This window comes from Rutilus rutilus, assembly GCF_951802725.1.
Source record: "Rutilus rutilus genome assembly, chromosome: 15".
NCBI classification, from domain to species: Eukaryota; Metazoa; Chordata; class Actinopteri; order Cypriniformes; family Leuciscidae; genus Rutilus; species Rutilus rutilus.
In genome coordinates this window covers 10,981,364-10,999,244 of record NC_140220.1, presented here as the reverse complement: position 1 = coordinate 10,999,244, position 17,881 = coordinate 10,981,364, and the positions used below count along the sequence as shown (strand labels likewise).

Sequence of the window (17,881 nt, the reverse complement as noted above, 5' to 3'; positions counted from 1 at the left end):
GGACTCTTGTGTTAGTTGTTTTTTGTGGGTCATGGAGCGTCTGGTAGCCGCTCCGTAGAGGGGGGGTTATGTCACAGTGTCTGGTTTGTGTTTCCCCGGGTGTCCACTAGAGGTCTCTTTCCCATACTATCACCATTCACTCTGGAACTGCATTTCCCATAATCCTTTGTCTGTTCTCATCACTCGTGATCGCACTCAGCTGTTCCCTATCACATTGTTAGTGTCTGTGTATAAATACCCTGTCTGTTTTAGTCCTTGTCACGGAGTCATTTAAATGTCACTTACACTTCTGAAGTCTGTTTCCTCGCCTGTTCTTGTTTTGTTTCTTTTTTATTTGTTTATTGGACTGCTAAAATGGATTTTGACCCTTGCATGGATGACTACGAGTTGGATTGCCCTGGCAATAAATATGCTACATTTGGATCCATCTGTTTCTCTGTGTGTTCCCGTGACAATCCCACATTGCACCGCAATAACGAGTGTAGGCTACAGCCGATAGAACGCTCTACGGCTGACCGAATTCGCGCACTTATTTTCATTCACTGGACTAACGTAGGGAATAATGAATGAGGGTTTAGGGGGCGATTTCGGATTTAGCCCCTAATTTGCGGTGATGACGTCAGTAATCCGCACCAAGGTACTTTCGATTTAAGTCAGTCAAGTCAAGGGGTGCTTCTCAATTCTTATTTGTGCATCCTCGTTTCCTTTCCTCGCGTCTCAGCTCCACTCCCTGTAGGATGCGAGGGAAGGACGCAAGGAAAGAAAATGAGGACGGAGGAATCGAATGAAAGCTTTTTTATACTTTGGAATACAATAATCACTCGAGCGTCACTTCATAGCGTCATCAGCTCTGCGCTCAAAGGATCTGCCCTTATGTTGTATTAGTTTGGTTATTTAAGAAATTCATAATAAATAATAATAAAGATACCCTGTTGAAATATGTGAGATGTGTGGTTTATTTAACCTGCAAAGGTAAAGTATAAATTAAAATTATTGTGACCGATGTGAAGGGGGAGGAGAATTTAAATACGTGCGTCACGATTAGTCAATAAAGCTCTTCCGCAAAGGATACACCTGTGTATCCTCGCTCATGACTCCTCAGGAAGCCTCCTCACTCCTCGATCCTCAACTCCTCGCGGTGCAATTAGAGAATTGAGATGTCCTTCAAGATGGCTGAGCTCGATCGGCTTCCGGGTCATAGGATGGAGGACGGAGGAGCGAGGAGACGAGGAGGGATATTGAGAAGCACCCAAGGATTTGATTTTATAGGATTATGTTGGATTTATTGCTTCCTTTTAATCTGTAGGCCAATAGTATGGCTCGCCTTTATGCAGAACAGGCAGCTTTCGCGACCAATGAGAAACCGATCGGCACGCCCCCTACCGTTCTGCATTATCTTATAAATGACAAGTTAACCCATCAATGGCAGGGAAAGAGTAAACGAGTAATTTTCACGGAACTAAAAAAACTTCCACACTGGCGCTCTAACTTTCTTGGGGTGCATAGTTTCTCGTCTGCCATATCCGACTACATGTTTTACGTGACAGTAACAGCTCGCTGGCTGTGTATCACATATGCTTGTGTTTTATGACAGGTGGCAACCAGAGTTGGGTTAAAGTACACAACTTCCTTACTTGAGTGAAAGTATACTACTGGTCAAATATTACTCCATTACAAGTGAAAGTTTTAAAGACGAATTTTTACATAAGTAAAAGTACTCGTTTATAAAAGTAGCCTACTTAAGTTTCAAAAGTAAAAAGTAAATGTCAATGCATTGTTTTGTTATTGTTGCATTGTTCTATATAATACTTACAGTACCTTATGCCTCTGAATCTATGCCTGCCTACCTACCCATATTAATATCAAATTTATTTCTAGAACACAGTTCCAGTTGTGGGATTGAATAGGAGATTGAATAAGTGCACTCAATAACGTCCACAATAGTTTTGGACACCCAAATGGCTGTTCCCTCAAATATTGCCCTATTTAAAGTTTTTAGGCTTTTAGAATGAACTATTGCAAAATCAGTTTTTGTGTGTGTTTTAGTAATTGTTGGTTTGGTGTGTTTGAGTGCTCATTGTTACAATTACACAGCAAAAGTTCAGTGACATTTTTATTTGTGCATGGTAGAAAGCACACAGTCAACTCTGAGAAAACGCTATGCTTGAGCAAACAGTTTGTGAATAGGTTACTACAAATGATGCCCGTGAAAGAGACTGTGAACGCATTGAATAGGATTATGTTTAGTTGGTGAATAGCATAGGCTACTATTACACAGTAGTGATAACGTTAAGCGCACCAGAATGAAATATAATATTCAGAAGTAAACAGCATAGCTGACTTATAGATTCAGTTAACATCCACAAATGAATAAGCGCGTTGATTCAGGGAGCAGTGCAAAGTGCCCGTGCAAAAACCTGTCAAGTTTGAAATCCATCAGACTAACGGTTCGAGAGATATGCAAATAACACACACACACACACACAGACAGAAAGACGTTCCCGTAATTTATATATAGATATAATATACTGAAGTAAACAGCATAGGTGACTTACAGATTCAGTTAACATCCACAAATGAATAAGCGCGACGATTCAGGGAGCAGGCTACACAGTGAACTCCGAAAAAATGCTACGCTTGAGCAAACAGTTTGTGAATAGGTTACTACAAATGATGGGCGTGAATAAACTATAATATTCAGAAGTAAACAGTGTAGCGGACAGAATGTTTATTTTTAAACCACAACCTTCTAAGTGCTTCTTTTACAGATATATTTAACGCTATATTTTGCATTTCTAATCCAAACAACGTCAAACTTGGCACTGCACTTACTCGTGCCCGTAGCGAGACACCTGTCAAGTTTGCAATCCATCGGACTAACGGTTCGAGAGATATGCGAATGACAGACAGACGTTTCTGTAATTTATAGATAGATATGTTAGCCTCACTGTTATCTATAAGTCTAGACTGAAGCTTTCATTTGTTCCTGCCTCGATAAAACTGCTGAATTTGACCAAGAACAACGCACCTATAGCACATTAGCACTGTACATATCTTGTATTTTATGTTTATACACTGTTGTGTTTTAATGTATGTTTTTTTTTATATTTTAACTGTGTTGTTCGCTTAGTTGTTATTGTATGGTCAGAGTAATACTGTAGCACTTTGCCCAAGATAAATTTCCCTTCGGGGACAAATAAAGTTTATCCTATCCTATGAGATAGTGTGCTCCAAAACAAAGACAAAATTCGCATTTAGAAGACCAAACCCAACGTTGAAAATGAAAATCAGGTTGATGTCAGAATCCAAGTCAGATTGATGTTAATTTCCAACGTTGGACAGACGTTGAATTGTGGGTGAAAATGAAAATCGGGTTGATGTCAGAAACCAACTTCAGTAGTTTCCAACCAAAATGCAACGTCTGTCCGATGTCGGATGTTGACATCAATCTGACGACGATGTTACTACTTTCTACTCAAGGACTTTGACAGAAATGTAGTGGAGTAAAAAGTACAATATTTGTCTTTCAAATGTAGTGAAGTTAAAGTAAAAAGTTTCCAGAAAAAATAATACTCAAGTAAAGTACAGATATTCAAAAAGTGTACTTAAGTACAGTGCTCAAGTAAATCACCTCTGGTGGACAGTAATATCATTGCATAATATCATTGCGCCTGCTGCACCCATGGTACAGCAGCAAAGTTCCTTGATTATTACGCAGGAAAAATCTTAACTTTTCATTTTCCGTCGGTCTTAGTACACAATGTAACTACAGAAGAGTAAAGTTTTAAATAAGAAAAATATCGAGACTCTTTGGTCATTTTTTTTAGAGAAATGCTAACGGTCTAATCAGATTCAATGATCTATACTAAGCTATGCTAAAAGTGCTACCGCCAGACCCGGAGATCGGCTGAATGGATTCAAAAACGGTACAACTCAACTGTTTAACTCTAGGGGAGTTGGAAAATAAGCCTATTTCCAAAAAATTTGAGTGTTCCTTTAAAGTATAGAGTATTACATTTAAAAGTGCTTCAGAAATGGCTTTCACAGCCTAGAAGAGATAACTGATGTTTGGGAAGGAAAGTAGGTCCTCGGGGCATTTTCATTAGGCCTCCTCTCCGCTAGCCCAGACATGGGTGGGTACCTCTTCCATGTCCTCACACATCCAGTTGGGCTTATGGACACAGTTAATGTGACGCCTTCAGGGAGTTCTGGAAGTGCGGTGAGTAAAAGATGAGGGTGGAAGCAGGAACGGCCTGATGCAACCAGTCACTGTATACGCTGACGACAGTGTGGCTCTCGAGGTTGGTGATTCAAAATGTGCTAATAGCTTGACGGAGGCCCGGAGAGAAGTTGAATCTTGTTACACCCACACTCACACTGCGCTCATTATCACCCATAACACTGGAGGAGCAGTGACAAAATGAGGGAGGTTACACATGCACCTAATATTTGATTTGTAAACGTTCATTTTATAAACATCATGCAATCATGTCATGCAATCTGTGTTTGTTCTTTATGCACTCAAATGCAATACACCTTGAATGCAATGTAAAAGCTTTGGAATAAAACCATCTGCCAAATATGCTCTGCTGCATTTTATTATTCCACTTACCCATGCAAAAAGCACTTACATATTACGTAAGAGGTTGACTTAGCTAAAATATTTCCATAATTTACCAAACTCAGAATATAATTCAAAATGCTTTTTTAAATTTCTTGCATTTGCTTTATTTTTAAACAAACTTCTCAATAAAGGATGTTGAAATCATGATAAAACAGAAGTAGCAACAGATCTTTCTTCCATATCTACTAAATGTCTGTATAAGTCAGGCATACGTCAGTCCATTGTTTCTCCAGAATATCGAGTTATGATATTTTAATTAAAGATTATGAGGTACATTTTGAAAAAATAAAAATATTTTAAGATATACAGTATTCACTATAAAACTTTGTTTGCAATATAATCCATAACATGCATTTAGAAAATAGATGAAATTTCATGTTGACTTCAATGGGTATTAGACGAAAGGGTAAAGAAAAGTTTAAAAAAATTCAAATGTTTTTTTGTGTGAGAAAAAAAGAAGAAAAAAGCAGAAACAAGATTCCAAGTGAAATAATACAATGCAATAATTTGATAAATAATTGCATATTTATGAAGCGACTAAAGTATTTTAGTCGCTTCATAAAATTAAGGTTGAACCACTATAGTCACATGGACTATTTTAACGATGTCTTTAATTCCTTTCTGGGCCTTGAAAGGTTGCAATGACCTTGCAGTCTATGGAGGGACAGAAAGCTCTCAGATTTCATCAAATAGATCTTTACTTGTGTTCCGAAGAGGAACGAAGGTCTTACGGGTTTGGAACGACATGAGGGTGAGTATATAATGACAGAAATTTCTTTTTTTGGCTGAACTAACCCTTTAACCTTCATTAAATGTGGTCGGAATTACCAGACCACCTCCAAATATGTTTTCAGTGATCCAAACATTATCACAATGCACCTTTAGCGAATTTTATTGTGGCCAAGTCCAGTCCGATTGTGATCTGCTCTGCTCACCAAAAAAACTCAAACCAGCTTCCTGCTTCTCAAGCAATTACTGCACACAGCATACAGCTTCTGTATAGTATTGATTATCAGTGCATTTCCATCAAGATGAACTTGCAGCCTGCATAAGGACACTATAAATAGTCTAGAGCAGCTGTATTCAAAAGGCTGACTCCTGACTTCACTAGTAACCACTAAAGGTAAATTAAACAGCACAGGCCATGAGTGAATGCAGGGGGAAACGGGGCAAACTAACAAAAGACACGAACAAGGGAGCATAGGAGGATAGGAGGAATGAGCTCTGCGAGCATTGTGGGCTGAAGATAAAGTGCTGATCCAGCAGACAGTGTCCTACACAGATTGGCTCATGCGATGGACAAATTAGAGCAGTGCCCAGACACATGGGCAGCTCCAGCGGGGTTTGAATGCGGCTGTGACGCATTTAAATTAAACACCCACTTAAAGAAATTGGAATAAAGATTGTGATCTTCTGAAAGGCCTCTTCTTATATAGGTGGCTTACGTGGAACACAAAAGTATGTTTAGCCGAATGTCCAAAGTGCTTTGTGATCATACTATGAATGGGGAACAGGAACAGATGTGGTCACTATTCACTTTTATTGTAGAGCAGCTCAGACAATCTGCAAGTTAACCTCCACAAGAAAGAAAGTTAAAAGGGTTTAGAACAATGTGAAGGAAAGTAAATGATGAAAGAAGCTTTTTGGGGGAAATATTCCTTACGAATTTAATTTTATTTATTTATTTGAGCTCATTATCAAAATAAAAATCAAGTAGTGGCTGCCTAATGCTTTATTCTTTAGGGCCCATAGGGTTTTACTTTAATGCAACAAATCAAAAATGCATAAAACCATTAAAGCAGCATACATAAAACAATATGTTCCAATCATAGAGAAAAAATAAATAAACTGATTTTAAAATTAAAGTGATTTTCAATATTTTTAGTGGAAAATAACAAATACAGAAAAAAAGGCTGATTAAGACAATGATTTTGCACTGTATCCCGCATTCATAAAATTTCATTTTGCCAGTGAGATAATATTCTGAGACTCAAATGCAAACAGAAAATGAACAGTGTCATCTAGTGGTTGCTTCATTAAGGACAGCTTTCACTGTGATCTCATAAAAATGAACCAATCTCCATTGATCAACTCAATATACAACTATAAGAAAATAACAACAGCTGTCAGGTTGACATTTTCCTTTGTAGTCTGTTTAAAAATGCCTGAACAGTGAGTAAAATCCATTCAAGTTTGCACTGACCTCACTGTGCATAAATTAAGTTTGTGACCCCTGCAAATGACAAATTCCTAACTTAATTAGATTTCAAATTTGTGAAAGCTTTCATTAATATTTTATGAGCACAGCAGACTACCGTCATCCTCCTTTAGCATTGTTTTTCCTTGCACTCATTTAACCAGAAAGCCTATCAGTATAGTAGCATTGTTTAGACAGCGCTGGTAGTTAATCAGTAGGCACTCTACTTAATACTGTCAGTGTACAGCAGTACCACTGTCAGAAACAAATCCTTACAGAGTGCTGTGTCGGGGAGTTTCTCTGATGGCCAAGGATCAATGAGCGATCATGGGTAAATCAATGTGCTCTGGGGCCCTGCGACGGTTCAAAGAAAAAGTGAACTCTATGCCTGTGGTTTGGAACAGAAATCACCTCATTTCAATAATCAGCCAATCAGAAAATCTCTAAATTAGTCTTTAAAGATGCATAAAAAGATGATATATAAATGTATTGGTGGCAATTACTGCAAATGCAAGTTAACGTTGCCATTGAATGACTCTCATCGCTTTAAAAAAAAAAAAGAATCTTCGGCTAAAGATACATTTAATTGCTCACTTCTTATTCTGAATGCATTTATTCCAAAAGAAGACGTCAACATTGGTATGCTAGTGATGCAAGATCTCTGCTGCGCTCTGTGCACTTTTGTGCCAGGGATTCGTCTTCCCCTTTTGACATAACTGCGCTCAAAGGTGATCTGTGGAGCTTATAAATTCTCAAGGGAGCTTGTCACCGGCTTTAAAGATTGTCACAATGTTAAAAGTGTTACTAGGAAAGTCATTCTTGAAATGTCAGGAGGCTCTAACATGTCAGAAAAAAAACAAAAGCATTTCTTCACATAATATCAAAATGTCATTTTGAACATGAATGAGCAAAAGATGAGTGTAATGAGCTTCACCAATGGCATTCTTGATTTACCCTACTCAAACCTTTTTTTTTTTTAAAGAGACAAAACGCTAACAAATATCTGACTGGAGAAATGAACATGCTATTGACTTCAAATGGCTTAAAATGGCCTACAAATTGACTTGTTGCTTATAACCTCTGTGTTCTGGGATTGTGTCACACAAGACATTGGCTTGTTCATGTTCTTGCATGCTAAATTGGATTACCAGAAAGGACATCTGATCATGCTCAAAAATAAGTTCTGTGAGGGTCATATTCAGTTGTGATTTCTCTGAACAAACAAAGCACACAGTGACCTTCTTTCTGGGATACACATTTTCTGTTACACAACAAAACTAAACAGACACCACAATCTCATAATCCACATTAGCTGCTGTATGTATTAACCTTAACAGAACCGTTTTCCACTTTCTTAGTCCTGGAAATAGAACTCTAGAACTCAGAAACTGCGCCCTCTGGTGACTGGGATGTGAATACGGGAACAAACTAGGACCCTAGTTTTCATATGCTTTGTCTGGTGAATAAATGTGTGTAAATGAAAAAAAATCATTTTGGAAAACGTTTACTTTTTATGAATTAATCATTATTTTAAACTGATTCTTTTCAATGAACAATTCAGTTCACAAATCACTTTGAATTATTCCTTTAAATTCAGCTGATCCAGTTGCACTGATTTAATGATTCGGATGGAATGAGTCAAGTCAAAGGACAGCTTTGTATAGTTACAGTTTCGCTAGTATGTAAATGAACAATGTCCTTGCGAGTCTGCTAAAAAGCACAAAACACTTTTGACATCTCAAGGGCTTTTGTTAAAACTGCAGATCATACTTCTGTGCTTTTGTGTCCCCATCACCAGACAGTTGGATCGAGCAATATGTCTATGTTTCCTGTCAATATAGAGTGGAGTATGTGCCAAATTCCACAATGTGTTACTGCATGTTTCTAGTGTCTACCACAAACACTAGAAATGCCACAGAAAATTTCAAACAACTACTCAGAGTGGATCTATTAGACCTCCGTCTGTGCACTTGGACTCAACATAATACTTTTCTCTTGAGAAGACAGAAACACCCGACAAACAAAAGGTCCTTACATTAATTCTCCCTAGAGTGACGCAGCAGGTCTGAAATGTCTCGCAGGCAAGTGCTCTAGAAAACAGCGAGGCCTGTTTGTACCAGATAAGGTAATACCTGTAAAGTGTTGTGCAAGGTTCAGGATGCCAGATTGCTCCAGGTGGTCCCAGACCCCCAAAGAGGGATGTGCTCATGGCTGTAGTAAATGGACACACAATTCATGGGTAAATCAATATGCTCTGGGGCCCTGCAATGCATGGTCCAACGAAAAAATGAGCTCTATCCCTGTTGTTTGGAACAGAAACCACCTAATTTCAATAACCACAGCCAATCAGGGAATCTCTAAATTAGTCTTTAAAGATGCATAAAAGAGGAATATATAAAAGACATGTATTGGTGCAATTAAGCAAACTGCAAATTAACGTCACCATTGAATGCCTCTCGTCGCTTAAAAAAAAACCAAAAAACTTCAGATAACAGATAAGGTAACATTCCAGGATGGCAAATTGCTCCAGGTGGTCCCAGACCCCCAAAGAGGGATCTGCACACAGCTGTAGTAAATGGACACACACTATTCAACCGGTCTCACTCTCTCATTCATCACTTTTATTGTCCTTAATGATAATAGGAAAATGCAACAAAACAAAAAAATTGGCATGCACTAAAAGGTTTCTAACACATTGATTTGAGAGCTAAATAACTAAACAACTTCTATAATGGCCAAAAATCTGTGGTCTATATAAATATGGAATGACACTGTGGGCTGGTATTACCCTCTGGGTAGATTTTATGGAAATTTTATATCATTTTCAGACTGAAATAATATCATCTATCTCTACTGCATAACTGTGATGCAAGTCAAGGATAATAAATATATGATCAAAATGTGCTGTGTGAGGTCAGAGACAGTATTGCTGCACAACAATGACAACATACAGGCTGTGCAGTGTTGATAAGCTCGTGGATCTTATGAATAACAAACACTACCCTATACAGATAAAAACATTATTACAAAAGAAAATACAACCACTGTAAAATATGGTTCAGTGCAAAAAATGGACTGCAATAAAATGTTTGCTTATAATATCATTCTGATTATGAAAGATACATATACTCAATTCTGATTCTCCTAAAACTACAAAGTGAAAGACATTCTGTTCATCTTTTATTTACAAACTACTTGCCAACACAACTAGTGCTCCCTATTTTATCCTGTGATTAAATTCTGGGCCAAGATCTTTATTCATTTGTCAGGGAATTAAGGAAAATCTGTTTAATAATAGACTAATAAGGCAAATAATGCTTTAGTCCTTTCCAATGTGAAGCTGGTGCTAATCCATGTCTCAATGGAAAGCCATGAGGTGGTGTTAAAGGAAAGAAAATGCATTTTATTTGTTCTAAAAATATAAGCATGATTTCAACACCTTCCAAATGAGGTGTCCTGCCAAACTGTCCTGTCGTAGATGTCTGGTGCCGGCCTCCAACTGCTCAAACTCTGGACTTCAAGAATGTCCTCCTCTCGCAGACGACTTTTATGTTTCTCTGCATTCGGTGGACTGTAAATATATACAGCATCTTAAAGGGTTAGTTCACCCCAAAATGTACATTCTGTCTTCATTTAACTTTTGAACACAAATTAAGATTTTTTTATGAAATCTGAGAGCTTTCTGTCCCTCCACAGACAGTTACGCAACTACCACTGACACTTCAAAAAGTTCATAAAGAGATCGTATAACTAAGCCATTTGAATTGAGCGGTTTAGTCCAAATTTATAATAGCTTTATATGATGAACAGATTGAATTCATGCTTTTATTCACATAAATATTCATCAGCTCACACATCAGTTGTGGTAAATGGAAGCTCAAGCATGTTTGCTTGACGTGCGAGAACCAATGAGGTTCATTCTCATGTTACACAGCACGTTTAAGCTTCCATAAGAACCAATGAAGTTTGTTATTGTTTATGTTCACTGATGATGAATAAAAGCCTAAATTCATTCTGCTCATAATTTAATATAATAATTCATATGGATTTGTTTTAAGATCTCTTTATGAACTTTTTGAAGCGTCACAGTAGTTGCATAGCTGTCAATGGAGGGACAGAAAGATTTCATAAAAAAGCTTTTAGTTTTGTGTTCCAAAGATGAACGAAATCTTACGGGTTTAGAATGACATGAGGGTGAATTGATTATAGAATTTTCATATTTGGGTGAACTAACCCTTCAAGAAATTCAGCCATTAAAATTGTATTGTGCATTATTTTATTAGACATATTAAATTTTTCGTATAAAAAATACAATTATTTAGCAGCTTTTCTATATTAGTGACAAAATAAATAAGAGGATTTGTTTTACCTACCTGATGTCTTTTGGTGGGGGCTTTAGGTGAAAAAATGATTTATATGTGGCAAAAGACCCAGACCTGGAGATATGAATAAACATGTAAGATATTCACTCATTTAACTGGTGTTTCCCTTTTTATGAGGTTATGATCTATGCCTATGCTCTTACTTTGAAGTTTTGTCCCTTTGCTCTTGTCTTCCAGATGTTTCTTGTTAATTATTCTTGTTAAATCATTAGGTCCTTGTATATTTATAGCCCTTGGCTATGTCCGAAATCGCATACTCTCTTAAGTGGGTACTTATTTTGAATAAGTAATTACTTAACGACTTCTAAAAAAGTATGTTCTATATGAATGTGTGTATTATGAATGTAATCCAGATGTACTATCTTCGCCATGTTGTCATTATCATATGACATTCACTGCCATTCATAAATCCTCTCCAGTGGCCTCATGGCATATAAAGTGTCCATCGTATGCACACTTTACAATCCTGCTGGAAGTAGTAGGTCATCCGGGTACTTTTTGACTACTCTTTTATGAGTACTGTGAATTCAGACACACTTATTTTGTCACATACTGTTTTTTGCCTACTATAGGGAAGCAGCCCTTGTCTTTGGGTATGTTCTAATTGCCCTATAGTGTGCTGTATGGTATATGTGCACAAGTGAGAGTCCAAATTGAAGGGTGTGTGTCTGTTCAGTTTTGTGTGGAACTTTGAGATGTTGATACATCCCTTCCCAGGAGGTGGAAATTGTTTAATGTTCATTCATTTGCATGAAGACATGGCAACCGTCTCATCTTTTTGCAAGGCAAGGCAAGGCAAGGCAAGTTGATTTATACAGCACATTTCATACACAATGGCAATTCAAAGTGCTTTACATAGAAGAAATTAAAATAATAAAAAGAAATAAGAATAATTAAAACAGTTTAGAAAAGTAAAATACAGTATAGTACAAACCGTCGGACGAACAGTGGCACAGTGCTCATTCAGTAAATGCATAGCTAAACAGATGTGTTTTGAGTCTGGATTTGAAAGTGACAAATCACTTGGTCTATTTTTTCACTATTTTTTCACAAATCACTTGGTCTATCTTTCTGCATCTACAGTAAGCATGTTGGTCCTTACCCAAAAGTGGTCCTGTGTAGTGTTGATTCATATTTGTGAAAGTCAGGGCTGTACTCAGGAACTAGAAATGGCCTGACCTTTGTTAATGGGTAGATGCTGCATTTGTCTGTAAAAAAAAGAGATGGATTATTAAAGTTCTGAATGTCTCTCAGGCTACAAATGTTTCAAACTATGTATATTAGAAAAATAAATACAAATGACCCAAGATCTAAATCAACATGGGGTGCACAGATGTACATATTACTAAATACAATTTCTCTGTATAAATGGTTGGGAACAGCAGCAGTGAGTAACATTATTAGCATTGATAATGTTGCTCTTACCATGCTTTTTCCTCCCTATGGATGATTCCAGGGAATTTTCTGAAATGCATCTCATGCTTCTTGTATGATTGATGCCATCCATATAACATCTCTTTCCAGTGTGATAGGTCTTGGGCTGTCCAAAGTTTGGATAAAAGCTCCACTCGGACTCTGACATCATATTAGCCTCTAAATAGATGATCATGCCGATAAATAAGATAATCTAACAACAAATTTCCAAAGGAAGAAGTAAAAGTGTAATGAAAACATAGGAAAGTTTCCATGTAAAACTGCCACCACTTGAGATCCTTTTCTTAAAGGAACACTCCACCGTTTTTTGAAATAGGGCTTATTCATATTCTTTCATACATTTAGATAGGTGGGTAAATGCATTTTTGTCTCAGTGCATGCATTGTCTTAGTTTGACAGGGTCGACGCTAGCTTAGCTTAGCACAATGAATGGAATCCTTTGTTGCCAGCTAGCATGTCCTGAGTAAAAGTAATAAAAAAAAATTTTTTAAACCCACGTAATTACTTCTTGTGGCCTGCGTTTTCACAACGAGTACAAATAGCGATGCAGATTAACACTAGGTGATTTCTTAGGCAGATATTGACTTGGGACTTTATTATGGGGAAGCACAGGTGAAGCACGGCTACTTAGGCAAAGCACTGCTACTTGGGCGCAGAGATATCACGCAACACATGACATCCCACGACTTCTGTCAACATACCGGTGTGCAACGAGTCAAAACACAGAAGAACAACACGCGTGACCTGCACCGAGTGTCTTCGCTTTTGGATTGTTTTTTTTTGAGAAGTTACAGCTACAGTTACAGGCAAACATGGTAATTATCTGCGTAGCAAAAGGTTGTGAGAACAAGCAAAGGACATACACGAATGTAATGTTTCACAGAATTCCATCGAATGTGGAACTGAGAAATAAATGGCTAGCTGCTCTGGAGATCTGTACTTCAACGCCTCTCTACAAAATCAAACAGTATCGTGTTTGCGAAGAGCATTTTGCACCGGAGGACTAAGTTACTTTGAAAAAATGGAATATGGGCCCAGAAAGACGGTACTACGTCTGAAACATACGGCTGTCCCATCCCATCTATTTTCAAAGCACAGGCAGAACAAAGTGCACATGTAAGTTGTCTTTTATTACTCTTCCTTATGTTAATCTGTGTCTTTATTCGGTTATAAGATAGATGCTGAGAAGCTGCTGTATATAGACTACGGTTCAAATAACGTTTGCCTCCTCTAGTATAACCTCATGTTGAATTCAACCTGTTTAGCATGAACAACCAAACTAAAATAAAAATCGCTGTTATCGTTACCTGTAAAATGAAATGACTGAGGGCTAAGTTAGCTATATTTCTCTCACCGAGTTAGCCTGGTTCTTTTGACTCAAGAGTTTTAGTATAACTACTAGAGAGGAGAAGGCTACAAGCAGTTTACTATACATGTGTCATGTTTAAAATAATCACTTACTCTGTGGACAGCTGTCCATTTGGTCTATTCGGCGTGGGGCGTTTTTTCCAGTTCACTTTATCACACCGGAAAAAAAAATCGAGTACTGCCGGATGAATCAACGCCGTGAAATCCGCGGTAGCTGTGACACAACTGCGGGCACGCTCATCTTGATCTGACACGTTGAGCCTGGTTATCGATGGCAGAAACTTGTCCCACTCGCCACAGCACAGACACTCTTTTTCAGTCGGCATATTCCCCCACATTCACACCACCAGTTCGTGTTGGTTCTCATCCTCACGTCCTCGGGCTGTTGAGCGATCGCAACCTCCTCCTGTCGTTCTATTTCCACTCATTTTCTGTAAACTCTTGTATATAGGTATGGTTCTGGCTCACACAAAATCAGCCATGTTCATCGCCATTCATGTACTGTTGGGAAAATAGCCAGGCAGCTACTATTCACACCGGTATGTTGACGGAAGTCGTGGGATTTCATGTGTTGCGTGATATCTCTGCGCCCAAGTAGCAGTGCTTCGCCTAAGTAGCCGTGCTTCGCCTGTGCTTCCCCATAATATAGTCCCAAGTCAATATCTGCCTAAGAAATCACCTAGTGTTAATCTGCATCACTATTTGTACTCGTTGTGAATACGCAGGCCACAAGAAGTAATTACGTGGGTTTTTAAAAAAAAAATGTATCACTTTTACTCAGGACATGCTAGCTGGCAACAAAGGATTCCATTCATTGTGCTAAGCTAAGCTAGCGCCGACCCTGTCAAACTAAAACAATGCATGCACTGAGACAAAAATGCATTTACCCACCTATCTAAATGTATGAAAGAATGTGAATAAGCCTTATTTAAAAAAATGGTGGAGTGTTCCTTTAACTTGAACAGATTTCTGCTGATTAAAGCCTAACTCACGTGGAAAGGATCTCATCAGTTTCCTTTCATCTGGAAACTTTATATCTTTGATGTGTGGAAATGGGGCATCACTGTATCGAGGTTCAGGTATCCAGCGCAAATGGGATTTCCAGTCAAGATCACATCTAAAACCATTGGCACATTAATGTAGTGTAGAAGAAAAACACCTAAGCATATGAATAGGATACATATAGACATTCTGTTTGACTTGAACATTTGAAATACTGACAATAGCCAAAGGCAGATCACAAGTGTATCCCAATTAGCTGTAAGCAAGAGACTCTCGTGTGTCCCAGTCAAAAATTCAGTTCAATTTACAATTCAGATTAAACAATAAAACATTGACACTTTGCATCCACTGCTTTAAATAGCTACTAAGGGGAAAACCGAAAAAGGTGTCATTCACAAGTAACTTCAGCTAGTAACATACACTTTAATACTTTATGGGAAAGAAATTGATGTATGAAATACTCAGTAAGAACAGGCTCAATGTGTCTTATGTGAGGCTTGAAGTCCTGCTCTTTTCCAAAACTCCAGAATGAGTCACCGACGTTGGTGTGTTTCTTCATATCAGTGTATGACTGTGACATTTCACTGGAAGTGACAAGAGAAACAAAATCACAAAGGGAATTACCTGTTATGCAGTACTTTTTGAACTTATGTTTGTGTTGTAATTAAAAAGTGTTTATTTAAAAATACACTACATTTTCAGAAATTGTGCCAGTTACAGCAGCCTAATTAATTATTTACACAAATTTACATAGGCCTAAATCATATTGCTCAGAGTCATGTGATTTTAACATGTCTGCCACCATGGAGACCTGCTCCTTGTAAATCAGCTAAGACTGGATATGGAGTCTTAATCTGTAGCCTACATCTTCTTGAGGGGTACGACTTTTTAATGAGGAAAATAGTTCAATTAAGTTAAGCGTTACTTCCTGTTATTGTGAGCAAAATGTTGCAATGAGAGATCATTTTAAAAATACGTTAAATAGCCTCAAAACGACAAATAGCCTATAAATATTTTGTAGTAAGCTAAATAAATTGACCAATAGCCTATTATATATTTCTTCTGGATACCTTACCTCCTGTCCATTATGCAAATGTTCCGTTTATATGGAGTGAGGATCTTTGTATCGAGGATTGAAGGCTGTAGATTAAACAACTGAAATAATCCGTTGCCCGGAGAACATAAACAAAACTGCCAATACCAGTTTACCGGGTTTGTATACAATATGCACTGTAAATAGATCGTGTATTTATCTGTTCAGTTATTCACTTACTTACTGATATATATTATTTATTAATATGGTAATTCTTTCGATCGATTTGTTTTGTTACATCACAAAATTTAAAGTCAGAAATAGAATTTTTCTGACTTTATCGTGTCGAAACGCAAGATGGCGCAAGAAAATAATTTATATTTTACTTGTGGTAGTTAGGCTACTAAATAGCCTACAATATAAAGCATGTTAAATCCTCTGCTAAAATAGAAACAAAAAATCATACTTAAAAAAAATTCTACATGTATAATATAGGCCTATTAGTTTTTTAAGGAAGTAGACTAGGCTAGCCTACTGATGAAAATGACTGATGAGTCACTTTAGTAGGCCCTATGCACTGATTCTTGAGTAGGGTTATGGAACAAAACAGGCAAATCGGTGGGGAAAGTTTATGTATAGAATATAATTATCCTAAGCGAGTGGTGTTTTTTAAACTCAATGACGTTGAAATATTTAAAATGGACTGTCAGGATGTGGACTGACTTTGATATTAACTCGTTTTATAAATATCTGACGGTGTTATTTATAGCAGAAAAACCTTATTAAAGAGGAATATTTTAAAAAGGAACCTCTTCCTTCTGTCAGGACATAACTTTGTGATTATTTAAAATATACACTATATAGACATGAGTTATGGCGTGACAGCTGGTTTTAGGCGTAGTGATTATAATGCCATAATTGTGATGGAATGTAATGGGAGGCTACATTGTATTTAATTTAATCTAATTAATTTCAAAGTGTAAATGTGGCTGTTTAAAGGCAAGTAACGTGGGACATGCTTTTGACCCAGTGTATGATTATGAGAGAGAGAGAGAGAGAGAGAGAGAGAGGGAGAGAGCTCTTTAAATCCACCTGTTAGCCAGCATATTCTTGCGCCTTCAGTTTAGGAAGGTGAACTGATCGCCAGGACCGTGTGTCAGTGCATTAACTCAAATTTCTGCATTTCCCAAGTCCTCACCGCACAAAATCTCCATCTTTAATGGACTATCACTGCCGACGACACCATATGGGAAAATATTAATGTACAATTTGCTTAACCTTCCACAAATGCCTTGATCTCGCAGGGACTTCGCTACACCGCTGCAACTCGCGCAATATCGACGCACCACTGGACTTTTTGTTATTAATAGTATTATTCATTCGTGAATATGGCAAAGCGAGCGCAGTGAACTGTAGCCGAGGTTTGCAACACATTGTTGCAAATATTTTGATGAAGAACATGATGCTCTTCCTCTCGCGTGCCCCGTAACTGCTTCCATTCATTCAGTCCAGTTTGGCGCTGAGCACCGTCTTCTCTCCTGGAGATTTTCCTTCCAGTTTCCTCTCAATTATGTTCACTTTCGCTGCCTTTTGCTATATGCTTTCTCTTGTCCTCTGTGCTTCTCTCATCTTCTTCGCGATCTGGCATGTAAGTGTTTGCATCTTTGACGTGCTTTGTGAAAATATATTGCTGCAGGATGGCATGCATGTGTTAGAGCAGGGGTTGCTGATGCATCAGACAAAACTGTCCATCACCTGATCAAAGCATCCTTGGCATTATGAATGTCTCCGACATGTCTTACATCACCAAACTAAGTGATCATTTGGGTGTACATTGATTG

At 37.8% G+C, this 17,881-nt stretch overlaps 2 protein-coding genes across 2 annotated transcripts in view; one reads left to right on the top strand and one right to left on the bottom strand.

Moving 5' to 3' along the window:
- Positions 1-9,428: 9,428 nt before the first annotated feature.
- Positions 9,429-15,645, bottom strand: spats1 (spermatogenesis associated serine rich 1). Its single transcript, XM_084431712.1, has 6 exons — positions 15,469-15,645; positions 14,998-15,122; positions 12,629-12,796; positions 12,306-12,411; positions 11,195-11,257; positions 9,429-10,392 (listed from the first exon to the last, which is right to left on the bottom strand). The coding sequence occupies exons 1-6, from the start codon at positions 15,585-15,587 to the stop codon at positions 10,254-10,256; spliced, it is 720 nt and encodes a 239-aa protein (XP_084287838.1). The 5' UTR covers positions 15,588-15,645; the 3' UTR covers positions 9,429-10,253.
- A 1,507-nt stretch (positions 15,646-17,152) lies between these two features.
- The window catches only part of cnih3 (cornichon family AMPA receptor auxiliary protein 3), a 30,210-nt gene continuing 29,481 nt past the window's right edge, over positions 17,153-17,881 (top strand). The window contains exon 1 of the mRNA XM_084432794.1: positions 17,153-17,688. Within this exon, the coding sequence (XP_084288920.1) occupies positions 17,611-17,688 (78 nt within the window). The 5' untranslated portion in view covers positions 17,153-17,610. The remainder of the gene's footprint in view (positions 17,689-17,881) is intronic.